Source organism: Mesoplodon densirostris, chromosome 2 (assembly GCF_025265405.1).
Source record: "Mesoplodon densirostris isolate mMesDen1 chromosome 2, mMesDen1 primary haplotype, whole genome shotgun sequence".
In the NCBI taxonomy this organism is placed as follows: Eukaryota; Metazoa; Chordata; class Mammalia; order Artiodactyla; family Ziphiidae; genus Mesoplodon; species Mesoplodon densirostris.
The window spans coordinates 106,008,179-106,035,891 of NC_082662.1; the positions used below are offsets into that span (position 1 = coordinate 106,008,179).

The 27,713-nt window shown below is 35.8% G+C and overlaps 1 protein-coding gene across 3 annotated transcripts in view; it reads left to right on the forward strand.

Moving 5' to 3' along the window:
• Positions 1–27,713, forward strand: part of MAN1A2 (mannosidase alpha class 1A member 2) — a 143,542-nt gene that overhangs the window by 24,761 nt on the left and 91,068 nt on the right. For all 3 annotated transcript variants that reach the window (XM_060090359.1, XM_060090360.1, XM_060090358.1), the window contains exons 2-3: positions 6,521–6,776; positions 15,440–15,536. In XM_060090359.1, coding sequence (XP_059946342.1) covers positions 6,521–6,776; positions 15,440–15,536 — 353 coding nt within the window. The remainder of the gene's footprint in view (positions 1–6,520; positions 6,777–15,439; positions 15,537–27,713) is intronic.

The following is a 27,713-nucleotide window of genomic DNA, read 5'->3' on the forward strand; positions in this document are numbered from 1 at the left end:
ACTGAGCTCTGTAGAATACTGTTATTTGAGTATTTTCTGTACTGGTTGCTCACTCTCCTATAGTTGTTTCCTAAAACCATTCTTGGCCTATACTTGTACATAAGTAGCTATTTACATAACTGTTTCAGCTATTTTTGTTGTGCTTTCCTGGATCCTCTGAAATATCTTTAGGGTGTTATTAAAATTTAGGGTGTTTGAAAGGTTATTTAGTATCTAACATTGTTTTTAAAAACAAGGACCATTGTATGGGCATTATCTTTTATCTTTTAAAAGATAGAATTACATTGTTGATTTATTCAGCATTTTTTTAAAAGTCACTTCATAGGGGCTTTGGTGAGTTTTCATAGAATTTGGAGATTAGTAAGAGTCAGTTTAGCAAAATTCCCTTATAATGGTTGAGGGTAGTTAATATATGCCAAAGTCTTTAAGGGCTCTCATGTTTCTTAAATCTAGGTCAAAGAACAGGGCTTGGAAATCTTAGCAAGGAAATAATGGATGTGAATGAAAGCTGATGTAAAAAAGTGTTCTATCAATATGAGGAAAGAATGTTATCAACAGAAGTTTAAATGCTTGGAGTCTAGAAAAATGAGACCCAATGAGTAGGAAGAGAAGGAAATTACTGAGTACCTTCTGTCTGTTAGATAGTTTCTTTCCCTTGTTGTACTTTTATTTATAATAATTTGTAGATTCTTTGGATTTTCTATATAAAAAGTATGTTATCTGTCATAGAAGGCATTTTTTTTGGAACTTTAATTTTTTTCTTATATTTTAATCTTACTTTCGTCTCTTGTTTTACTTTGCTGGCTAGAAGTACAATCAAATAGAAGTGTGATAGTGAGCATCGTTATTTGTTTCTCTCATTTTGAAGGAAACGCTTCTAAAGTTTCACTGTGAAGAATGTTATTTGCTCTAGGTATAGGAAGATATCTTTTATTAGATTGAAGTTCTCTTTTTCTCCTTTGCTGTAGAGTTTTAAGAATGGGTGTTGAATTTTGTCACTTTTCTGTTTCTACTTTGTACAGTTTTTCTTTAATAATAGGTAGATTATGTGGATAGAATTTTCTGATGTTAAACTATTCTCATTTCTGGGATAAGTCCAATTAGTTATGATGAATTTTTTTTTCTATTTTTTAAATGTTACTGATAACTTTGCTAATATTAAAAAAAAATCAGTGTTCATGAATGAGCTTAGCCTGTGATTGTCCTTTTTCCATGGTAATCATTCAGTTCTGTTTTGGGCACGTTAAATTAGAGGTGTTTGGCAAGTGTCTTACATGATGTTAGAAATTTGGATCTGGAGTATTTAGTAACGTGGAAAAGGCTGACTATAAATATTTTGATAGAATAGTTGAGGAAATACAGCTGGATGATGTTGAATAGGAAGGTATATAGAGTAAGAACAGAAATGAGGATGGAATACAACATTTTGGGGGTGCATCGATGATGGTAAAGCCAATAATTAGAGGTTTGTTGGAAAGGCAGGTATGAGAAAGAGGGAATTCAAAGGAAGGAAAAACTTAGCTATCAGTTTTTAACTGTGGTGGATAGAAGAGATGTGAGGTTAGAGAAAGTGGAAACAGCAAATGTAGTACTCTTTGAAAAAGTATCACGGTAAAAGGAAGGGGGGGACACCAATGAAGATGGAGCTGGAGGCAGTTTTGAGGGAAGTTTTTATTTATTTAATTTTTTAAGGGTGGATGAGACTTCATGCTTGTAGGTGAAGAGTAAAACTCTAGTAAAGAAGGATGCAGTGAATATAAAAGGGAAATGTATATTCACCTAAATCTTTGCCAAACAAGATTTCAATGTAATTTTATCTATTCTTCTGTAATCTAGGATTGTATTTGTCTTTCAGAATATTTCCAAACATGATTTATTTAAACACTCTAATTGGAGAAGGAAATCTATTACTTGGTTAGTTTATTTCTGGCAAATCAGCCCTCAGATACTAACGAGAGTCTCAGGGAAAGAGAACATCTAGGGTGGAGAGTGGCTCAGTAAAGACTAGGTCATTCACCAGCCATAAAAATCACAAAATAATAGTGGCTTAAGCTTAATCAAAGTAGAAGTCTGTTTCTGATCTGTAGGGCAGTTTCAATTAGGGAAGCTGAAAAATAGAATTGTTATTTTGCAGGAGCCTATGCTTAGCTAAAAATTGATGGCTCTAAGACTAAGGAGGAAGGGAGCAAGATATTGAGAGAATGGTATCAGTGTCTACACAGTAGAGACAATCTCTTAAATAAAATTAATCTTTTGTGTGAAAGGCAGTATTTGCATAGTTTAAGAAGTCAAAATGCACGTGTTTGTACCTAGGCTCTCTACTTACTAGCTCTGTGACCCTGAGCAAATTCCTTTTTCTCTTTGTGCTTTAGTGTTTTCCTAATAAGATGGAGAACAGTGTTAAATATAAGGTGCCTCATAAATTGGTATGAGGATTAAATAAGATAATCTAAGTAGTTGACTAAGTCAGTGCCTGGTATATCTAACCCAACAACAATTATTAGTTTTGTCATTTGCCTTTGATTTTCAAAGATCAAGGGTGTGTGGAAGGAAAAAACAAAAACAAAACAAAACGAGACAACAACAACTAAAAAAAACCCCCAAACCTAATATTACTTATGGGATATCAAAAAGTGACTTAACTATTACACATAGGATATAATTGAAAAAGTAATTTCAAATCTCATGAGAACCTGTAGATTTAAGATTAGATTTTTTTTTGGAAGCCTTGGATGGTACCCAGAGTTAGCCAAACTGCAAAGTTTGAGGGCACAGTCCTCCACAAGACCACCCTTACTTCGGATACCACCTGAAATTTCAGGGGACTCCCAAAGCCACCCTCAGGTTTGATAATTTGCTAGGACTCACAAAACTCACTGAAAGTTATCACACTCATGAAAGGATTATAGATTACAGAGAAAGGATGGAGTTTAAAATCAGCCAAGGGAAAGAAGCACATAGGATAAATTCCAGGAAGGTTCCAAATGTGGAGCTTTTGGTGTCCTCTTCTTGTAAAGTCAGGACATTACTCTCCCAGCATCAATGTGTGACAGTATGTGTTGCCACCCACCTAAGCTCACATGAGCTTTGGCGTCCAGAGTTTTCAAGGCATGATTAATTGATTTCCCACATAGTTGAACTCAGTCTCCATGTTGGCTCATACTTTGTGACCCAGAACCCTTACCCTAAGTTGTATTGTTGGATTTTTTTAGCATGGCCAGCCCCCACCCTAGGACTATTGGATGTGGCCAACCCCATCCTAAAATCTGGTGTGGCCAGCACCCACCATAAACAAGGACACTTCTATGAAGTTTGACAGATTACCTCCCAGAAGCTGAGGACAAGGCCAGACTTCTCTTTGGGCAAGGCCAAATTCTTTACTACATAGAAAGATATAAGGCACTGATGAAAAGCAAGAGACATTTGCAAATGGAAGTTCAACATGATTATCTGTTGAAGATATCAAAATTAAAAAAAAATCTTAAAAACATGTTAAGTAAAAGAAAGATCATTCAGGTGAAAATAAACATCCAGAACATTTGATCCAGCTGGTGTAATTTAAAATCTAGAAATTTGGGCACTAAAACAAAATTTGAGGAGCTCCTTGAAAAGAGATCAAAATAAAAATAAAAATTTGAGATACATAGGGGAAAAAATGAGAAAGAAAACTCATGGTGCTACTAAATGATCATTGTGGAAAGATGTTCTTAAGGAAGAAAGGAAAAGCAGGAATGAAGTGCATTCTTTGGTAAGTTTGTGGGGATTGCTGCATTCACTTGTATTTTGAAACAGACATTGGAGGATTTGATATAATTAATGGTTTATGTTTGTATAGAAAATTACAATTTTGTTAAATACTTTTACTTACCTTGGATAAGTGTAGCCAAGTGTATTAGGATAGTATTATTTGTTTTCCTATTTTTATTGAAGAAAGTACTGATGTTAGAGGTTTTTGAGTGATTTGTACCAGGTTGCTGAGTGAGTTTGGGGCAGAGCTGGAACTGGAATCCTTGTCTCCTAACTTTTTACTTAAGTACTTCTACTTCAAGTACTTTTTTCCCAACTATAAAATGATTCTTCTTGGATCTGTTCTCTAGGCCTAGGCACAATGTTTTCTGTTGGTAAGGAGGGGGAGGGGGATTGGGAGGCGATTGGGTGGTACCTGCCTGTATTTACCTTGGTTATCTTATCTAAGACTCTATTCAGCACCTGTCTGCTGCTGATGCCCTCATCTGCCTGAGTCTCCTGAACAGATCAGCCCAGGATTACCCTTGGATGCACACTGGGGCCAACCTTGGCTCCTCTGTGCCATACTTTTTTTATATCCAGTCTGTCTGCAGGCCCTATGGACTTTTTCTTGCTACCCGAATGACCTTGTTTGTCCCTGACTCTGGCTCTGCTGTGATTCCTCCTGTTTTCTCTGTTTTCCTCATCAGCCCCTTTTCACAGCAAGATATCCAATTTTCTTTTTCTCTAAACATTTAACATTTTATTTTAAATACTAGGCTGTGAATTGATTTTTTTCTCTCTTGATATACAGTTCTGTGATTTTCAGCACATGTTCACATTTGTGCAACCACTGAAATAGGATATATAACAATGCTATAATCCAGAAAAACTGTCCTGCATTATTCCCTTATAGTTAACCTCTCCCCTTATCCATAACTTGTGTCATCCACTAGTATAGTCATCATCCCTCTATTTTTGTCTTTTTGAGAATGTCAAGTAAAAGGAATCATATAGAATGTAACTTTTGAGACTGTCTCCTTTCACTGACATAATACCTTTGAAATGCATTCAAGTTGTGTGTACGAATCATTTCTTTTTATTGCTGAGTAGTATTCCCACAGTGTGGCTATACCACAGTATAAACAGTGGTTTGTTTAACCATTTACTTGTTGAAAGACATAAGGGTTGCTTCCAGTTTTTGCCTGTTATGAGTAAAGCTGCTATAAACATTCTTGTATAGGATCCCCGCCCCCAATTTTTGAAATTGTGGTAAAATACGCATAACATAAAATTTACCATCTTAACTATTTTTACTTGTACAGTGCAGTGGTATTAAATACATTCATATTGTTGTGCAACCGTCACCACTATCCATCTCCAGAACTCTTTTCATCTTGCTAAACTGAAACTCTATACCCATTAAACAATAACTTCCTATTTTTTCTTTTCCCCCTGCCTCTTGCAACCACCATTCTACTTTCTGTCTCTATGATTTTGACTACCCTAAGAATCTCATATAATTGGAATCATATAATATATGTCTTTTTGTAACTGGCTTGTGTATAGGTTTTTGTGTGAACATGAGCCTTAATTTCTCTGGGATAAATGTCCAGGGCAATTGCAGGATTCTGTGATAGTTACATGTTTAGTTTTTAAAGAAACTGCTAAACTTTTCCAAAGTGGCTGTACTGTTTTACAATCTCACCAGCAATGTTGTAAGTCCATAGTTTGAATTCAATTTCTGGAGAGGTAACTTTGGTGACCCCCTTAGAGTAGTCATCATTGGATGATTTGGAAAATAGTAACTACCACTCCTGTATTCATTCACGTGGATTGGGGTGGAGGTGGAGAAAAGATTCAGGGCTGGGTAGAAACCCAGTAGGTATCTACTGCAGTAGTGGTTTCCAAACCTATATGCACTCCAGAATCATCAGAGGAGCTCTAAATAATACAAATTCATGGGTCTCATACAGACCAGCTAAATTGGAATCTGTATTTTTAACAAGGGCTCAAGAGAATTTTAAGTGGTCATGCTCACATCAGTTGGACCATTGTGTTACAAGATCGATGGAATTTCCAAAATTTTAGAAGTGTATAATGTATATTTAACAAATAAAAAATTTCCCATCCTCTTTTCTGCTTCTCTCTCTTTCTTTGACCCTATGTTTATATTTTGTCCCCTCTTCATATCAGTTTATGAAATGCTCTTATTTATTTATTTACTTAAGCTTTTTTCTTTATTTTTAATTGAAGTGTAGTTGATTTACAATGTTGTGTTAGTTTCTGGTGTACAGCAAAGTGATTCACTTATACATATATATTTTTTTCTTCATATTGTTTTCCATTATGGTTTATTGTAGGATATTGAATATAGTTCCTGTGCTATACTGTAGGACCTTGTTGTTTGTTATTTGGTCCCCTCTTGATACTTCTATTTTTTATTTTCTCTCCCCCATCTAGTTTTTCACTGGTCTCTCTTTTTTCTCTCTCTCTCTCTTTTTTTCTCATGTGTCTACTAATAAGTTATTGATTGCTATTTTCTGTTTTCACTTGGCCCTTAAATTGTAACTTTCTAGGTTCCCTTTTTCTCCACTGTGTGAGGTGGTTGCTCTTCAGCATCTAGAGCTCATTTTCTTTCTCATACTAAGATATATTTATCCTCTTCTTCAGGCAGGTAGATCCAAGCCTCTCTCACGGATCATTCTTTTTAATGGCAGGAGTAGAAAACAACTATCAGGGGTTGGTGGAGGAAACTTTAAGTTTTATGTTTATTTTTCTCCTCTTCTTATAGGGAAGAAGAAGAACGTTTGAGAAATAAAATTCGAGCTGATCATGAGAAGGCCCTGGAAGAAGCAAAAGAAAAATTAAAAAAGTCAAGAGAGGAAATCCGAGCAGAAATACAGACAGAGAAAAATAAGGTAGTCCAAGAAATGAAGACAAAAGAGAAAAAGCCACTGCCAGCAGTTCCTATACCAAACCTTATAGGAACACATGGTGGAGACCCAGAAGATAATGACCTAAGAGAGAAAAGGGAAAAAATTAAAGAGGTAATAAGCTGAGATTTATGATATGGGGTGGTTATGGATATGGATATGTCTATCTATCTATCTATCTATCTATCTATCTATCTATCGGGCTGGCCAAAGGTTCCTTTGGTTTTTAAGTAAAAAAAAAAAGACACATTTTTCATTTTCACCAAGAACTTTATTGAACAATGTATTCAGCATTTTGTTCCACTACCTTTTGCCATTTTTCAGGCAACTTCATAATTCCATCTTCCCAACACTTTTTATCTTTTTGAGCAAAGAACTATTCCAGGTGCCTTTTACAGTCTTACGGGGAATTGAAATTTCTTCCATTAAGAGAATTGTGTAAAGACTTAAATAAATGGAAATCGGAAGGTGCAATGCCTGGTGAATACGGCAGATGAATCAGAACTTCCCAGCCAAGCTGTAACAGTTTTTGCCTGGTCATCAAAGAAGTATGTGGTCTTGGGTTATCCTGATTGAAGACTATGCATTTTCTGTTGACTAATTCCGGATGCTTTTCGTTTAGTGCTGCTTTCAGTTGGTCTAATTAGGAGCAGTACTTGTTGGAATTAATAGTTTGGTTTTCCGGAAGGAGCTCATAATAGAGCTCCCTTCCAATCCCACCATATACACAACATCACCTTCTTTGGATGAAGACTGGTCTTTGGTGTGGTTGGTGGTGGTTCATTTTGCTTGTCCCATGATCTCTTCCATTCCACGTTACTGTACAGTATCCACTTTTCATCGCCCATCACAATTTGTTTTCAAAACAACATTTTCATTATGTTTAAGTAGAGAATTATTATGTGGAAATATGGTCAAGAAGTTTTCTTTTTGCTTAACTTATGTGGAACCCAGACATCAAAGTGATGAACATAACCAAGCTGGTGCAGATGATTTTCAATGCTTGATTTGGATATTTTGAGTATGTTGGCTATCTCCTGTGTGGTATAACATTGATTGTTCTCAATTAATGTCTCGATTTGATTGCTATTAACTTCAACTGGTCTACCCGACCATGGAGCATCATCCAGCGAGAAATCTCCATGAAACTTCACAAACCACTTTTGACATGTTTGATCAGTCACAGCACCTTCTCCATACACTGCACAAATCTTTTTTTGCGTTTAAGTTGCGTTTTTACTTTTCTTGAAATAATAAAGCATAATATGCCCAAAATGTTGCTTTATTTCTTCTTCCATCTTCAATATTAAAATGCTGCACAAAAATTCACCAGTTTTGTTTTGTATTTTTAATGCACACTGATGTGAGATCTGTCACAATACAATCTAATAAAATTGTTTGGAATGAAGTTAAAGACAACTAAGTGCTACTAGAGCCATCTTACAGAAAAAAACTGAATGAATCTTTTGGCCACCCAACCCAATATCTATCTGTATTTGTACCATCTATGGTGTCACATTTTGATCTTGTTTGTTTTGAGGTCAAAATTGTAGTTCAGTTTGCAAGTTGGCAGTAAGAGCTAAAACTCTCTTAATGTCGATTATAATTATAGAATACTTAAAATTTTTGATATAATGTTTGGATAGTTACATTACACACCTTGTGTTCAAAGATCTTTTGATGTTCAGTATTTTATAAATGTAGAATAGATCCATAACAATTTATCATTTAATAAGAAATTTCTTAAGTGTTTAGTTACTAAGAACTCTGCTAGATATTATGTAAATCTTCTCATAAACATGTTTCTGAAGAGTTACCATTATGTCTGCCATCTTTCAAGGAACCCGTTGTGATACCACTTAACCATACTGCAGATTAAGAACACATCCTTCCAAAGAGTCCCAATGGATTGAAGAGTAGGGAAGGATTGATTTCAACATTTTTGAAATTTCTTTTGGTCTCAGAAGTCTGTCAATTTGTTATTCTTGGAGTTATTTGGAGATAAAGAGAGTACCAGAGGGAGAGGAAATCTAGTGAATATTTTAGTAGAACTTTGTTAATTAGAACTCCTAATTCTGGGTGGAGTTTGTAGTTGTACTGCTTATGAAGAAAAATACTTTGAGTGTAATAGCATCAACAATATTTCAAATCTATTGTTCATCATAAAATAAGACGATTAGTTTAGTTCAAATAGATATCTATTTGGATATATTCTAGTAATGAATATGGAAGATTTGCAGGTATTTTAAGCATGGCCTTATGAATTGGTATAAAATATGTCCTCTGATTTTACCTCACCTTTGGATTCTATGTTTTATACTCAGGCTGCTTGAGGCACTTTCTTTGGACAGTGTTGAGGACTTTGATACATTTCTTTTCAGATGCCTGACTTTTTTTTAGATGTCATTAGAATTTATTGAAATACTGTCTGATGTACATAATAATTCAGATAGGTAACAGTGTGTGTTGAGAGGACCCAAGACCACCCACAGGCTCAGTGATTCACTGGGAATACTCACAGAACTTAGCAGAACTGTTGCATTCATGGTTTTGGTGTATTCAGCTGAAAACATACAGATTAAAATCAATAGAAAAGGCACATAGGATGAAGTCCAGTAGAGATCAGGTACAAACTCCTAGTTGTTCTCTCCCAGTGGAATGATACAGACAGTGCTTAATTCTTCCAGAAATGATTTGTGGCAATGTGCACAATGTATTGCCAACCAGGGAAGTTCACCCGAGCCTTGGTGTCCACATTTTTTTATCAAGAGTTCATTATGTAGGGTTGGCTAATCTTAGTTTTTCAGCCCCTCCAGAGGTCATGCTGCTACCGTGTGGTTCAAGGTCCCCACCATAAATCACGTTTTAGCATAAACTATCTGACATGGCCCAAGGCTTCAGGTAAACAAAGATACTCTTAACAGGCAGGATAATAAAGCTTTAGAGGTTATTTTCCAGGAGCCTGGTACAGGCCAGACCTTTTTTAAGGATGTGCAGGGTTTGGACAACCCAGACCTGCTAAGTGAATCCTATAGAGCATACCATATTATCCAGGGTTCTTTTAAATTAACATAAAACATATTAAGAATCCCTGTGTAGGCTCCTGTTAAACATTATGGTAACTGACTTAGTAAGCAGAGAAAGTTGGGATCTAAGCCTGAAGGGGAAGAAGCTAACAAGAGGCAAGGTGATGTGAATATCTGCAGAATATCTGAAAGTATCAATTAGAAACACCATTTACCTCTGAAGGCAGGGGTATAAAATAGAGCTGGAAAAGGATTATTTGAAAGTTTTTAAAGGAGCTCTTAACCCTTGGATCCCTAGTTCTCTAGCCAAAGCATCCTAGCTGCTGTCCTCCCTTCCCCAAAAGAAGACCAAAAGTTTACTTTTGGATGGATGAATTAAGGAAGATCTAGATTTTGGGAATACCAAGTATGGCTGAGGGGAAAGGGCAGAGGTCATTCTAAAAAGGGAAGCAGCCATAAAAAGAAAAATGAAATTGAGTTATTTGTAGTGAGGTGGATGGACCTAGAGTCTGTCATACAAATTGAAGTAAGTCAGAAAGAGAAAAACAAATACCGTATGCTAACACATATATATGGAATCTAACAACAACAACAAAAAAAGTGGTCATGAAGAACCTAGAGGCAAGACGGGAGTAAAGACACAGACCTACTAGAAAATGGACTTGAGGACACAGGGAGGGGGAAGGGTAAACTGGGACAAAGTGAGAGAATGGCATGGACATATATACACTACCAAATGTAAAACAGATAACTAGTGGGAAGCAGTAGCATAGCACAGGGAGATCAGCTCGGTGCTTTATGACCACCTAGAGGGGTGGGATAGGGAGGATGGGAGGGAGACGCAAGAGGGAAGAGATACGGGGACATATGTATATGTATAACTGATTCACTTTGTTATAAAGTAGAAACTAACACACAATTGTAAAGCAATTATACTCCAATAAAGATGTTTAAAAAAAAAAAAGTGAAGCAAGTGGTGGGTATGGAAGGAATTAAGTGAAAAATGGATTCTGAACATTGAGACAACTTTATCCTGCTCAACTCTTCGAATTCTGGCAGCCAGGTCTATTTTCAGTAAGCAGGAAAATGAAGGACTTCTGTCTGGAGAGACTTGACTGGCCCAAGAGGAAAGACGTAGTCTATTCCTCAGTGAAACACCCCTGGGTTTCATCTGAGCTCCCTAAGATGAGGCTCAGTCAATAAGTCTTGCCTCTTCACTGACAGCCTTTGATTATCTTGTAAGTGCTTCACTCATATGTGAAGAGCAAACCACGGATCACCAGACATGTAAGGAAAGTTTCTCACATGAGACAAATGGAAGAAAGGAATTTAGAGGATACAGAAACCATACAGGGAGCAGAATACATATATCAAAAAAGAATTAATATCTTTAGGATGCCAAAAAATTAAATTCATGAAATAAGAATAAGTTATAAAAAGGAACATTTACAGAATAAGAAAGAGTTCTTGGAAATTAAAGATATTGATACATTAAAAAATTCAGTAGAAGAGTCGGAAGATAAAATTGAGCAAACCTCTTGGAAGGACAAAAGATTAAGAAAACAAGAAAAATGATAAGATCAATCTGGAACATCTAACAAGTGATTAATTAGGAGTTTTGGAAAAAGAACAGGGAAAATAGAGAGGAAGAAGTCAAAGAAACAATTCAAAGGTTCCTACTGAAATTTTAGAAAAAGAGGCATAAAAAAACAGATCCTAAAAGTTTACAGAGAAAAAAATAGCTCTACCCAAAAGATTTGGATTGTACATAATGGCACATTAGATTCCACAACAATAATATTAGAAATTGGAAGAGAATGGAGCTAAGGCTTAGGAGGAATTATATATTCAGCCAAATTATGAATCAAATTTGAGGGTAATGATATTTTTAGATGTTTTCTCAGATTGCTACTGGAAAATATGCTTCAGCATAAAAATAGGAAGATAAGTGATTTTGGAAACAGGATCTGTCACTAGAGAGAGAAAGGAAGGTCAGTCTCAGGATTGTGAAAAAGGAGATCAGCAGGATGATGGCTGTGCTTCAGGTTGAGAGAATGGAAGTCCAGGTTAGAGTTAGGAGGATAGAGAGCCTCAGGAAGGATTTATCAGAGAATAAAATGGAACTGATGGTTTATCTGATATGTTTAATTATATTGAGACATTTTGAAACTCAAGTATAATTTGGAAGTAAATTAATAATTGTTACATTTAAAACTACATCAACAAAAATACCCACCAAACTTCAGACCAGTAGTTAACAGCAGGGAAAACAAAAGCTGAACAAAACAATATAGTAATTGTAAGAAAAACGTGTTGTTAACTAAATTGGAAGGATGTGAGCCAGGGAATATATGTGGGGAAGTTTATGTGGAGATGAGCTGATAGTGTATACGAAAGCTAAATTATCTTAACTATAGGGGAATATAGTAAATAGCTAAAACTTTTTTTAAAATCAAGAAATAGCACTAAAAAATGTACTTAGAAATACAGTGGTAAGTAGAAAACAGGTCAAAGAGTTTAAGTAATTGGCTCAGGAAAGTGGAAGGAAAGGAAAGTGGGGAAGATAGGACAGGCTATTAGATTTTTAAAAAATTCAACTTTATTGAGACCTAATTTATGTACAATAAAATGTATTTATTTTAAGAGTATGGCTTGATGAGTTTTGACAGATGTATATACTTCTGTAACAACAGTGGCGATCAAACTGTGAATAGGTCCATAATCTCAAAATGGTTTATTTGTGCCCCTCTTCAGTCTACCCCATTCCTTGGCCCCAGGCAACTGCTTGTCCGCTTTTAATCATTATAGATTAGATTTCTCTTTTCTAGAGTTTCAGTGAAATGGAATCATAAGGTATGTGATACTTTGTTTCTGGGCTTTGGCTCAGCATGTTTTTGAGATTCATCTATGTATATTGCAATAAAGGTAATTTTTTTTTCTTCGTAGTATTCCATTGTATGGCTATACTATGTTTTTTTTTTTTTTTTTTTTTTTTGCGGTATGCGGGCCTCTCACTGTTGTGGCCTCTCCCGTTGCGGAGCACAGGCTCCGGATGCGCAGGCCCAGTGGCCATGGCTCATGGGCCCAGCCGCTCCGCGGCATATGGGATGCTCCCAGACCGGGGCACGAACCCGTATCCCCTGCATCGGCAGGCGGACTCTTAACCACTGCGCCACCAGGGAGGCCCTATACTATGTTTTGTTTTATTCATTCACCTGTTGAACATTTGTTCAACCTTTGGTCCAGTTTTTGACTATTATGAATAAAGTTGCTATGTACATTTGTGTACAGGTCTTTTTGTGGGCATATGTTTTAGGTTTAGTTTTGACATTTCAGTCTGTGATCTGTTGTGAGTTAATTTTTTTTGTTTATTGTGTGAAGTAAAGGTTGTGCTTCATTTTCTCCCCATAGGGCTTTTTAATGTTCCGGCATTATTTGTTGAAAAGATTATCCTTTCTTGATTGAATTACCTTGGCACTTTTGTTGAAAATCAATTGATAAAATCAACAGATGTTGAGTCTCTTTCTGGACTCATATCTATTTCATTAATCTATATTCCTGTCTTTAATGAGAATACGACACTGTGTTGATTAACTTTTATAGTTAAGTTTTGAAATCAGGTAAGTCCTCCAACTTTGTTCTTTTAAAAATAGTTTTGGCCGTTCTAAGTCCTTTGCCTTTATTGAATTAGCTTTTCTGTGAAAATAAAAGGTTGCTGGGATTTTGATTGGGATTTCATTGAATCTGTAGATGATTTGGGAAGAATTGTCATCTTAACAGTATTGACTTTTTCATTCCCTGAGCATATCTGTCCACTTATTTAGGTTTTCTTTAATTTCTCTCAGCAGTGTTTTGTAGTTCTTAGTGTATAGTTCTTGCACATGTTCTATTTCATGTTTTTTGATGCTAGTATAAATGGAATTGTTTTTAAATTTCCATTTCTGTTCATTACTAACATATAGAAATCTAATTTATTTTAGTTTGCTGAACTTGTATCTTATTTACTGAAGTCATCTTCTAGTTTTAGTGGCTTTTTATTTTAAGATTGCTTAGGCTTTTCCTTGTACATAGTCATGTCATCTGTGAATAGAGGTACTTTTCCTTTTTCCTTTTTGATTTTTATGCCTATTATTGCTTCTTCTTATTGCCATGGCTAGGACTTTCAGTACATTGTTGAAAAGAAGTGGTGAGAATAGGGGGACTTGATTTGTTCTCAACTTTAGGAGTAGGGTCTTCTACCATTAAGTATGATGTTAGCTGTAGGGTTTTCTTGAAGATGCCCTTAATTAAGTTGAGGATGTTGCCTTGTAGTTGTAGTTTACTGAAAGTTTTTTCATGAATTGGTGTTGAATTTTGTCAGATGTTTTCTCTACATCTAAAAAGATGATTGTATGATTTTTTTCTTTTTATTCTGTTAACATGGTGAATTATAGTGATGGGTTTTTGAATGTTAAATTAGACTTATATTCCTGGGTTAAACTGCACTTGGTCATTGTGTAGTATCCTCTTATATATATTTTCACTTTTTGTTAAGGAATTTTGCATCTGTGCTTTTGAGATATATTGGTTTTTAATTCCCTTGTAATGTCTTTGCCTAGTTTTGGTGTCTGAGTAATGCTGGCTGCAGAAAACAAGTTGATAAATGTTTTAATGAATATTATGTTTGATATACCACAGGCTACTATGACATAATTCAACTAATATATAATTAAATACTCTGCTATTGTGTAGCTTAGTACTCCCTGGCTTGTAAGAAACTCAGTTCAAACTGATTGATATAAAAATATTTTTTTAGCTTAGGGGCTCTGAACTAGAGCTTCAAGTTTGGCTGAATCCAAGTCTGTAGATGTTATAGTCAATAATATGCATGTCTCGTTCTATTTTCTTTTGTTATTTAGTTTCTACATGTTGGGAGAGAGTTAGACCCCATCAGCTCCAGAATTATATATTACGTAGATATTGAGATAGCAAAATGAGAGTCCCTCTGTCTGCTGGTGTCTATAACAATATGTATGAAAGGACTTGATTGCCTTTACTTGAGTCACATGTACTCAATCACTTTGTGTAGGTCAGGGGTTGGCAAACTACAACCTGCTGGCCAAATTCTGACTGCTGCCTATTTTTTAAAAATACAGTTTAAATGGAACCCAGTCATGCTCATTTGTTTATGTATTGTCTAGGGCTGCTTTTATTTTTTTTAAATACAGTTTAATTGGAACCCAGTCATGCCCATTTGTTTATATATTGTCTAGGGCTGCTTTTATGCTGCAACAGCCAAGTTTAGTAGCTGCTATACATACTTATGGACTGCAAAGCCCAAAATACTTTATAGGAAGAGTTTGCTGATCTTTGGTCTAAAGGTTATGGATACTCTAGCTAGGCTGTGTTAATTCGTTGTGGAATCAGAGCCACTTTTTGACAGCTTTGTCATAATCACAGTGAGGGAAGGAGAGCTGTTTCCAAAAGGATTGGCAGTTCCTAAAAGGAAAGAATGCCAAATAGACACCTTTCTCCCCAATAAAAACAGTTTTTGTATTACAACTCATTTTTTGTTCTGTTGTGTAGACATAAGGTAAACATGATTATGTGTGTTTTCACACTGATACAGGTGTTAATCGAATAATATACTAAAGTAGGAGATACAGGAGGATGTGTAAGGATATAGTAATAGAATCTCTAAATTATGTGAAATATAAAGATAACAGTCTGTAAAAAATATAAATTGATGGGTTATAATTTTTCCTTTCTCAGATGATGAAACATGCATGGGATAATTACAGGATATATGGATGGGGACATAATGAACTGAGACCTATTGCAAGGAAAGGACACTCCACTAATATATTTGGTAAGTTTTTCTTTGAATTTTATTTTATTTATTTTTTTATACATCAGGTTCTCATTAGTTACCCATTTTATACACATCAGTGTATATATGTCAATCCCAATCTCCCAATTCATCACACCACCACCCCGCCCCTGCCACTTTCCCCCCTTGGTGTCCATACGTTTGTTCTCTACATCTGTGTCTCAATTTCTGCCCTGCAAACCAGTTCATCTGTACCATTTTTCTAGGTTCCACATATATGCGTTAGTATACGGTATTTGTTTTTCTCTTTCTGACTTACTTCACTCTGTATGACAGTCTCTGGACCTATCCATGTCTCTACAAATGACCCAATTTCATTCCTTTTTATGCCTGAGTAATACTCCATTCTATATGTACCACATCTTCTTTATCCATTCGTCTGTCGATGGACATTTAGGTTGCTTCCATGTACTAGCTGTTGTAAATAGTGCTGCAATGAACATTGGGGTGCACATGTCTTTTTGAATTACGGTTTCCTCAGTGTATATGCCCAGTAGTGGAATTGCTGGATCATATGGTAATTCTATTTTTAGTTTTTTAAGGAACCTCCATACTGTTCTCCATAGTGGCTGTATCAATTTATATTCCCACCAACAGTGCAAGAGGGCTCCCTTTTCTCCACACCCTCTCCAGCATTTGTTGTTTGTAGATTTTCTGATGATGCCCATTGTAACTGGTGGGCGGTGATACCTCATTGTAGTTTTGATTTGCATTTCTCTAATAATTAGTGATGTTGAGCAGCTTTTCATGTGGTTCTTGGCCATCTGTATGTCTTCTTTGGAGAAATGTCTATTTAGGTCTTGTGCCCATTTTTGGATTGGCTTGTTTGTCTTTTCAATATTGAGCTGTATGAGCTATTTATATATTTTAGAGATTAATCCTTTGTCCATTGATTTATTTGCAAATATTTTCTCCCATTCTGAGGGTTATCTTTTCATCTTGTTTGTAATTTCCTTTGCTGTGCAAAAGCTTTTAAGTTTCATTAGGTCCCATTTGTTTATTTTTGTTTTTATTTCCATTACTCTAGGAGGTGGATCAAAAAAGATCTTGCTGTGATTTATGTCGAAGAGTGTTCTTCCTATGTTTTCCTCTAAGAGTTTTATATTGTCCGGTCTTACATTTAGGTCTCTAATCCATTTTGAGTTTATTTTTGTGTATGGTGTTAGGGAATGTTCTAATTTCATTCTTTTACATGTAGCTGTCCAGTTCTCCCAGCACCACTTATTGAAAAGGCTGTCTTTTCTCCATTGTATATCCTTGCCTCCTTTGTCATAGATTTGTTGACCATAGGTGCATGGATTTATCTCTGAGCTTTCTGTCCTGTTCCATTGATCTATATTTCTGTTTTTGTGCCAGTACCATGTTGTCTTGATTACTGTAGCTTTGTAGTATAGTCTGAAGTCCGGGAGCCTGATTCCTCGAGCTCCATTTTTTTCCCTCAAGACTGCTTTGGCTATTCGGGGTCTTTTGTGTCTCCATACAAATTTTAAGATTTTTTGTTCTAGTTCTGTAAAAAAATGCCATTGGTAATTTGATAGGGATTGAATTGAATGGGTAGATTGCTTTGGGTAGTATAGTCATTTTCACAATGTTGATTTTTCCAATCCAAGAACATGGTATATCTCTGCATCTGTTTGTTTCCTCTTTAATTTCTTTCATCAGTGTCTTATAGTTTTCTGCATACAGGTCTTTTGTCTCCCTAGGTAGGTTTATTCCTAGGTATTTTATTCTTTTTGTTGTAATTGTAAATGGGAGTGTTTCCTTAATTTCTCTTTCAGATTTTTCATTATTAGTGTATAGGAATGCCAGAGATTTCTGTGCATTAATTTTGTATCCTGCAACTTTACCAAATTCATTGATTAGCTCTAGTAGTTTTCTGGTGGCATACTTAGGACTCTCTGCAAACAGTGACAGTTTTACTTCTACTTTTCCAATTTGTCATGTCATCTGCAAACAGTGACAGTTTTACTTCTTTTCCAATTGTATTCATTTTATTTCTTTTTCTTCTCTGATTGTAGTGGCTAGGATTTCCAAAACTATGTTGAATGATAGTGGTGAGAGAGGACATCCTTGTCCTGTTTCTGATTTTAGAGGAAATGCTTTCAGTTTTTCACCATTGAGAATGATATTGGTTGTGGTTTTGTCGTACATGGCCTTTATTATGTTGAGGTAGGTTTCTTTCCTCTTTGCCCACTTTCTGGAGAGTTGTTATCATAAATGGGTGTTGAATTTTGTCAAAAGCTTTTTCTGCCTCTATTGAGATGATCATATGGTTTTTCCTCTTCAGTTTGTTAATATGGTGTATCACATTGATTGATTTGCATACATTGAAGAATCCTTGTATCCCTGGGATAAATTTCACTTGATCATGGTGTATGATCCTTTTGATGTGTTGTTGGATTCTGTTTACTAGTGTTTTGTAGAGGATTTTTGCATCTATGTTCATCAGTGATATTGGTCTGTAATTTTCATTTTTTTTTAGCCTCTTTGTTTGGTTTTGGTATCAGGGTAATGGTGGCCGCATAGAATGAGTTTGGGAGTATTCCTCCCTCTGCTATTTTTTGGAAAAGTTTGAGAAGGATGGGTGTTACCTTGTCTATAAATGTTTGATAGAATTCACCTGTGTGGTCTTGGACTTTTGTTTGTTGGAAGATTTTTTTTTTCTTTTCTTTGTGGTACGCAGGCCTCTCACTACTGTAGCCTCTCCCGTTGTGGAGCACAGGCTCCGGACACGCAGGCTCAGCGGCCATGGCTCAAGGGCCCAGCCGCTCCGCGGCATATGGGATCCTCCCAGACCGGGGCACGAACCCGTATCCCCTGCATCGGCAGGCGGACTCTCAACCACTTGCGCCACCAGGGAGGCCCTATTGTGTAATTTAAATCTTGTGTTTCCTTATTAATTTTCTGTTTGGATTATCTGTCCATTGGTGTAAGTGAGGTGTTAAAGTCCCCCACTATTACTGTGTTACTGTCGATTTCCTCTTTTATAGCTGCTAGCAGTTGCCTTATGTATTGAGGTGCTCCTATGTTGGGTGCATATATATTTATAATTGTTATGTCTTCTTCTTGGATTGATCCCTTGATCATTATGTAGTGTCCTTCCCTGTGTCTTGTAACATTCTTTATTTTAAAGTCTATTTTATCTGATATGAGTATTGCTACTCCAGCTTTCTTTTGATTTCCATTTGCATGGAATATCTTTTTCCATCCCCTCACTTTAAGTCTGTGTGTGTCCCTAGGTCTGAAGTGGGTCCTTTGTAGACAGTATATATATGGGTCTTGTTTTTGTATCCATTCAGCCAGTCTGTGTCTTTTGGTGGGAGCATTTAATCCATTCACTTTTGAGGTAATTATCGATATGTATGTTCCTCTTACCATTTTCTTAATTGTTTTGGGTTTGCTATTGTAGGTCTTTCCTTCTCTTGTGTTTCCTGCCTAGAGAAGTTCCTTTAGCATTTGTTATAAAGCTGGTTTGGTGGTGCTGAATTCAGTTAGCTTTTGCTTGTCTGTAAAGCTTTTGATTTCTCCATCGAATCTGAATGAGATCCTTGCTGGGTAGAGTCATCTTGGTTTTAGGTTCTTCCCTTTCATCACTTTAAATATGTCCTGCCACTCCCTTCTGGCTTGTAAAGTTTCTGCTGAGAAATCATCTGTTGACCTTATTGGGGTTCCCTTGTATGTTATTTGTCGTTTTTCCCTTGCTTTCAATAATTTTTCCTTGTCTTTAATTTTTGTCAATTTGATTACTTTGTGTCTCGGTGTGTTTCTCCTTGGGTTTATCCTGTATGGGACTTGCTGTGCTTCCTGGACTTGGGTGGCTATTTCCTTTCACTTGTTAGGGAAGTTTTCGAGTATAATCGCTTCACATATTTTCTTGGGTCCTTTCTCTCTTCTCCTTCTGGGACCCCTATAATGCAAATGTTGTTGTGTTTAATGTTGTCCCAGAGGTCTCTTAGGATGTCTTCATTTCTTTTCATTCTTTTTTCTTTATTCTGTTCCTCAGCAATGAATTCCACCATTCTGTCTTCCAGATCACTTATCCGTTCTTCTGCCTCAGTTATTCTGCTATTGATTCCTTCTAGTGTATTTTTCATTTCAGTTATTATATTGTTCATCTCTGTTTGTTTGTTCTTTAATTCTTCTAGGTCTTTGTTAAACATGTCTTGCATCCTCTTGATCTTTGCCTCCATTCTTTTTCCGAGGTCCTGGACCATCTTCACTATCATTATTCTGAATTCTTTTTCTGGAAGGTTGCCTATCTCCACTTCATTTAGTTGTTTTTCTGGGGTTTTATCTTGTTCCTTCATCTGGTACATAGCCGTCTGCCTTTTCATCTTGTCTATCTTTCTGTGAATGTGGTTTTAGTTCCACAGGCTTTATGATTGAAGTTCTTCTTTCTTCTGCTGTCTGCCCTCTGGTTGATGAGGGTAGCTAAGAGGATTGTGCAAGTTTCCTGATGGGAGGGACTGGTGGTGGGTAGAGCTGGCTGTTGCTCTCTTGTTTACTTTTTCTTATTACTGTTTTCATTTTCTACCTTCATTTTAAAAGTAGGATCTAAGTTTTTAGGTACTTTCTAAAACCTGAGTACTGTAGTACCCTCTTATCTAAGGTTTTGTTTTCCCTGTGCAGTACTCAGTTACCTATAGTAAACCTTGGTCTGAAAATATTAAATGGAAAATTTCAGAAATAATTCATAAATTTTAAATTGTGTGTCATTCTGATTAGCATGATGAATCTTGCACCATCCTGCTCCCTCCAGCCTAGGGTGTGAACCATCCCTTTGTCCTGCTTGTTAGTCACTTAGTAGCCATGTGGATTATGAGATCAACTGTGGAGATATTGCAGTGCTTGTGTTCAGGTGACCCTTATTTTACTTAATAATAGCCCCAAAGCACAAGGGTAGTGATGCCAGCAATTTGGATTTGCTAAAGAGAAGCTGTAAGTGCTTCCTTTAAGTCAGGTGTCCCCAACCCCTGGGCTGAATACCAGTACTGGTCTGTGGCCTGTTAGGGACCAGGCCGCACAGCAGGAGTGAGCGGCAGGCAAGCAAGTGAAGCTTCATCTGCTGCTCCCCATTGCTCACATTCCTGCCTGAACCATCCCCCCTCACCCCCTGCTCCCTGTGGAAAAATTGTCTTCCATGAAACTGGTCCCTGGTGCTAAAAAGTTTGGGGACTGCTGCTTTAAGTGAAAAGATGAACGTTCTTGACTTAATAAGGAAAGAAAAAAAATCGTATGCTGATGGATCTAAGGTAAGCACGAATGTTTTATTTGTAAATTGTGAGGAAGGAAATACTGTGCTAGTTTTGTTGTTATACCTTAAACTGTACAAGTTATGGCCATAGTGCAATAAGTGCTTAGTTAAGATGGAAAAGGCATTAAATTTGTGCAATAAGATCTTTTAAGGAAGAGAGAGAGAAAGAGACCACATTCATGTAACTTTTGTTGCAGTAAATTATTATCATTGTTCTGTTTTATTATTAGTTACTGTTGTTAATCTCATACTGTGCCTCATTTATAAATTAAACTTTATCATACGTGTGTGTGTATAGGAGAAAAAACATAATATATATAGAGTTTGGTACTATCCAGGCTTTCAAGCATCCACTGGGGGTCTTGAGATGAATTCCCTGTGCATAAGGGGGAACTGTTGTATTTCTGTGGAACTATAATTTGAAGCAACATGTATTTTTTGGCAAGTTTCAGTCAAGATTTAATTATAGTTGCTTTTGAAAACACAGATGTGATAGATTTTCTATTTACATACAGATGTTTTAGTCATTTATAAAGAGTATTATGAAGCTTTTTCTGCATTGTTTTACTTTAAGGAAGGTAGGTACCTATTTGTAATTTTTTATCTTCAACGCAATACCAATTCTGATACTTGCACATTTTAGAGGAGGAGAAAAAGGATGGGAAATTCCAGTAGTGCTCTCTATGTATGTTAAAAAAAAAAGTAACATGCCCAAGGTGACTCATTTGGTAAATTGAGTGAATTATATTTTACATTCATAGTTCCAAGGGAAAAATTAACAGTGTGTGTGTCTGGATGGAGGTCTGGGGAAGAGGATTTTTTTTTTGGCTGCGTTGGGTCGTCTTTGCTGTGCACAGGCTTTCTCTAGCTGTGGCGAGCAGGGGCTACTCTTTGTTACAGTGTGTGGGCTTCTCTTGTTGTGGGGCACGGGCTCTAGGCGTGTGGGCTTCAGTAGTTGAAGTATGCAGGCTCAGTAGTTGTGGCACGCAGGTTCTAGGGTGTGTGGGCTTCAATAGTTGTGGTGCCTGGGCTCGGTAGTTATGGCTTGTGTGCTCTAGAGCTCAGGCTCAGTAGTTGTGGCGCACAGGCTTAGTTGCTCCGTGGCATGTGGAATCTTCCCGGACCAGGGATTGAACCTGTGTCCCCTGCATTGGCAGGCGGTTTCTTAACCACTGCGCCACCAGGGAAGTCCCTGGGGAAGAGCTTTGTTTAACTTGGATTTGCTCTTTCTACCTCTCTTGAGTTCAGTTCACTTGTTAAACTTATCAGTTGAAAAGAGTAAGTTAACTTACTTAACTTTTACTTAATCCAAGGATAAGTCTTGAGAATTACCAAGTTGTTCTTTATAGTCTTCACTTCTTTCCCCCATTTTAGATGCTTCTTGATATGATGGATATCTTTTAAATAACAGTAGGTGAAAGCAAGAAAATATTAATGGGGCAGAAAGCACATACGTTAGTCATATGCAGTGCAATCATCTTTACTAATTGTAATGCAACACTGCAGTAATCCAAATAACATTTAAAAAAATTGTGACTCTGGAAGAATTTTTCTAGCACTATGATTTCTCTTATAATTTGTTTGATACTTGATTGTTTTCTGTCAAAAAAGAAAATGACTGAAAATATAATTTCTCCTGGGTTTGAGAGATGTTGGGATGGAGGAATAATGGAAAAAAATTTTCCTTTAGGTAATCAAAGACACCAGAGATCTCATATATGACATTTAATTTAGCGGCTATCACTTAATGAAATAGAGTTTATTTCTTCAGCAGAGGTTATAGAGTGATCTGAAGAGTTCCTGTTGCTTTGTGGATGCCACAATGAGACATTAATGGACTAAAAGTCATTATATTTAGTGATTAATTAAAATTAGATCCTCTCTGCAAGTAACCATCCTTTTATATTAAACTCAGTGGTAAACTCTGAGCCCTTTTAAAAAATTGGAATATGAACATGTATCAAACATGAGTTGGATGTTAATTTTCTGCTTGGTTTTTTAAACCTTATTTCTCAGAACATCTAATGTAGTAATACTTATCAGATAGATGGTCCTAGGCAAGGTAGTAGGTAAATAATATACATTTATTTTATTTAATCATTGCAATAACTGTGTAAGGAAAGGCTATTTGCTGAATTTAAACCCAGGTAACTTCTTAAAATTTTATTCCTTATAAGTTAATATAAATCATTTCTTTTAGGAAGCAAAAGGAATGTTTCTTAAATGAATGTGATTCTGTTAAAATCCTAATGAGTAAGTTTTGACTTAATGTTTTTCTTTTTAAAAATAATAGCATCTATTTTTTTAGGAAAGGTGGTTTTAATTTGTGGTACTTCTGTCAGACTTCTTCAAAAGTGACCTTTGTAGACCCCTATTTAGTTAGGTTGTTAAATGATGACCAGGGCAGTGGCAGCTTCAGATTATTGTCAGGTGAGTTATTGTCAGCTGCTCATTAGGATCATTAAGCTGATTTACTGGGTAAACAAAGTTATTTGTGAGGTCATAGAAGTTAAAGGAGCTTAGAGATGGAATGGGTGACTTTACAAAATGAGCCTTTTAACTCATTAAAAGAGCAGGAGCAATATTTTGTCAGTTTTGGTCCACCATTTCTGAGGGATCATCTTGTAATGAGTAACAATTAAGTATTTTCCAATAAAAGGTTGTACCTTTTTATTGAGTCATGAGGTCAGTTATTTGCTTTAGAGATTCTGTGATTGGGTTTGTGAATAAACTGTATTTTCCTTTAGAACAATAGTCACATCCACGTTATTAGTAGCAACATCTGTAGTATTTATATAATGCATATTGTGGTGGACTGAGTCTTGTCCCCCATCAATTCACATGTTGAAGCTCTACCTTCCAATGTGACTGTATTTGGAGATAGAGCCTTTAAGAGGTAATTAAGATTGAACGAGGGGCCCTAATCAGATAGGGCTGGTACCCTTAAAAGAAGAGGAAGAAACACCCAAGCTCTCCCCCTGCACATGCACCAAGGAAAGGCCATGTGGGTATGATACAGTGAGAAGGTGGACATCTGCAAGCCAAGAGGAAGGTGCTCCTTTAAAAACTGGAAGCTTGATCTTGGTCTTCAAACCTACAGCACTGTGAGAAAATAAATTTTTGTTGTTTAAGCGTCCTAGCGGATAGTGTTTTGTTATGGCAGCCTGAGCAGACTAATAAACGTGCTATATGCCAAGGACTGATTTAAGTGATTTATGTGCACTATGAGACAGGTACTATTATTATTGTTCCCATTTCACAGATGAGGAAACTGAAGCACAGTTAGGGTTAACTAACTTATTCAAGGTTGCACAGCTAGTAAATAATGTAGCCAGAATTTGATTACAGGCAGCTTAGTGCTAAGGTTCATGCTTCTAATTGATATTTTGTTCTGCTTCCGTAAACTTTAAAGATAGAAGAAAATTAATACCAGCACATGGGAAAAATCCATATGACAAAATTACAGTGAATTGGTAGAAAAGTGAAAATGCAATCTGTATTATTTTCAGTAGTCAAAATTAGTTGCTTATACTTTTAGAAAAATTTTTGAGTGGTTAACATTTTTTTCCCAGCCAAATAAGCTAAGTGGGAATGGATCCTTTATTGTTTATTTTGCCTTACATTTTTAGACATGTAGTTAGTTTATTAAAGGATTAATAAAAAAGAGTTTGACTCTGTTTCCTACTTGCTCTGTTCCTTTTCTGCATCTCATATTCTTGGTAGTGAGTATGATTTGAGATTTTTTTTTAAAAATCTGTTTTTAACCTTTTTATTTAAATAGAAGAAGTCTAAGGGAGGAGTCATAGTTCTGAGTGTCTCATTTGACCTCCCAAATCAGTATGCCTTTACAGAATCAGAATCTTAAGAGTTGGGAGGAACTTTAAAAGTCTAGTCTATTACTATAGCAACATATAGGCAGGTATCGAACTCTTAACAATATTCTAGATTATAAGGAAAACAATTTAAAATGTGTCCATTTCCTGTCTCTTAGCCTTGATTATAAACATTCTTTTATATGGTAACTGAAATCATATTCCTCTGACTTTTGTCTAGTTTGTCCTTGGCATCAGAGAATTCTTTATGTACAGATAACAGAAGATCCATTTCAAAATGGCTTAAACTAAAAAAAAAATTTAATCAGCTCAATGATGTTCTAGAGTAGATCTGGTACCAGCTAAGCTTTTTTCTTTATTTCGTTCCTCTATTTTCCTCTTTGTGTTTTTATCTTCAGGCTGGCTTCCTAGAGGGATGGCTGCAGCAACTTGAAGCTTCATATCTTCCTACTAACACATCTATAGAAAAGAGAACACTGTAGAGAAGAGAGCACTTGGTTTTCTCAGAAACCACCTTGTTTCTTGTTTATCTGGGTCTTGTGTCCAGCCTTGACCTGAAAGCTATACCCAGAGGGTTGGGATAGATTCCTTTGGTTTTGCCTAATTAGGGCTCAGCCCTGGAGCTTGTGAGTGGGAAGAGGAAAATGTTGATGGACATAAGTTATCACTGGTAATAATTTTTCCAGCAGTGATTAATAGTCACAATGAATTATTTTTACTTAGATATCCTGGAGAATTGAAAGATTTTTGTTAGGAATATATCTTTTTGCATTTAAAAGAATTTTGATTTGGAACAGAATGTTACTTGATCTTACAGTGCTTTTTGAAGTGCACCTTTTATTTTCAGTGTATGTGTGTATGTATAAATTCTTCTTGATATTTATAACTTGCTAATGATTTCTAATATTTTGTTGAGGGTTTTGCATTCATATCTTGGGAAGGACATTGTTTTGTATCATTGTCTTGTTTCAGTATCAGTGTAATATTGGCCTAATAAAAGGAGTTTGAAGTGTTCTCTGCTCTTCATTTTTCTGGAAAAGATTGTGTGCTGTTGGTTTTATATTTTTCTCAAGTTTTTGATATAATTTGCCAGTGAAACCATATGCATCTGGAGCTTTTTTTTTTTTTCTGGGAGATTTTTAAACTACAACTTCAGTTTATTTCACATTCTCTATGAGGGCCATTCGGTTTATCTGTTTTACCTTGGGTTAGTTTTGGTAGTTGAAGATTTTGAGGAATTGGTCTATTTCATCTAAGCTACTGATTTTGTGTGCATAGAGTTGTTTGGAGTATTATCTTGTTACCTTTTGAATATCTGTGGCAGCTGTAGTTATAACTCTCTTTCATTCCTAATATTGGTAATTTATGTTGTTTTTTCTTTGTTTGTCCTGCTAGAAGTTTATCAATTTTATTGATATTTTCAAAGAAGCAGCTTTTGGTTTCATTGATCTTCTGTATATTTCCTTTATGTTTTCAATTCTTTGATTTCTGCTCTTTGTTATTTCCACTCTTCTGCATAATTTGGGCTGCTTTTGTTCTTGCTTTTCTAATTTCTTGAAATAGAAGCCTAGATTATAGGTTCATGATCCCCTTTTCCAGTGTAAGCATTTAGTGCCATAAATTTTCTGACAAGTGGTGCTTTAGCTGCATCTGAAAGATTTTGATATGTTGTGTTTTCATTTTTATTCAATTCAGTATGTTTTAAAACTTCCCTTGAGTAAGTTGTCTAATTGCTAAACGCTTAGAGATTTTTCTTTTCTCTTTCTGTGACTGATTTCTAATTTAGTTTCATTATGGTCAGAGAATATACTTTGTGCCATTACAATTCTTCTAAATTATTTAAGATTTACTTTATGGCCTGTCTTGGTGAATGTTCCATTGGTGCTTGAAAAGAATGTTTATATGTGTAGTGACTGTTATTGGGTGTAGAATGTTCTGTTAATGTCAGTTAGATCTCATTGGTTTATGGGTTTGTTCAGACTTCTTCTGTTCTTGCTGATTTTCTATCTAGTAGTTCTGTCAATTACTGAGAGAGGGGTGTTGAAGTTCCCAACTCTAATATTGGATTTCTTTCTTACTCCTTTCAATTCTGTCAGCTTTTGCTTTATATATTTTAAGGTACTCTTGTTAGGTGCTTACACATTTAGGATAATTATATCTCCTTGGTAGGACCACCAAAGCCCTAATACCAAAACCAGACAACGATATTACAATAAAAGGGAACTACCAACCAATGTTCCTCATGAACATGGACACAAAAATCTTTGACCAAATTAGATTTATCTTAGTAAATCTAATTCAGCAATATGTAAAAAGAATAATACCTCATGACCAAGTTGGGTTTATCTGAGGAATGTGTGGTTGGTTTAACATTTGGAAATTAGTCAATATAATTGAAGATATTAAGGGACTAAAAGAGGAAAATTCTATGAGCATCTCAGATGCTGAAAAAGCATTTAACAACACTCAATATCCATCCATAATAAAAACTCTCAGCAAACTTGGACTGGAAGGGAACTTTTTTAGCCTGATAAAGAGTATTAAAACACACCCACTCACCCACACACACAAGAAAATTCTAGGGAGTCTACCAAACAACAATAAAAAAGTACTAGAATGAAAACAAATTTAGTAATGAAGCCATATGATACAAGTTTGATATACAAAGTAAATTATATTTCTAGATAATAGCAATAAACAGTTGTAAGTACAGTTTTAAAATAATCTCATTTGCAGTAGCATAAAAATATGAAGTATATGTGGATGAATTTAACAAACTATGTGCAAAGTCTATACACTGAAAACTGTGATTATTGAAAGAAATTTAAAAGGACTTAAAGGAGAGAGATGCCTTTATGAGTTGGAATACTTGGTATTGTTGAGCTGTTAGTTCTCTTGAAATCCATATTTAGATTTAAAGCAATCTAAGTAAAAATGACCTTTCCACATAAATTGATAGGCTGATTCTAAAATCTGTATGAAAACACAAAGCATGTACAATAATCAAAATAATTTTTAAAAAAGAACAAAGTTGAAGGATTTACACGACTTGATTCTAAGATTTACTGT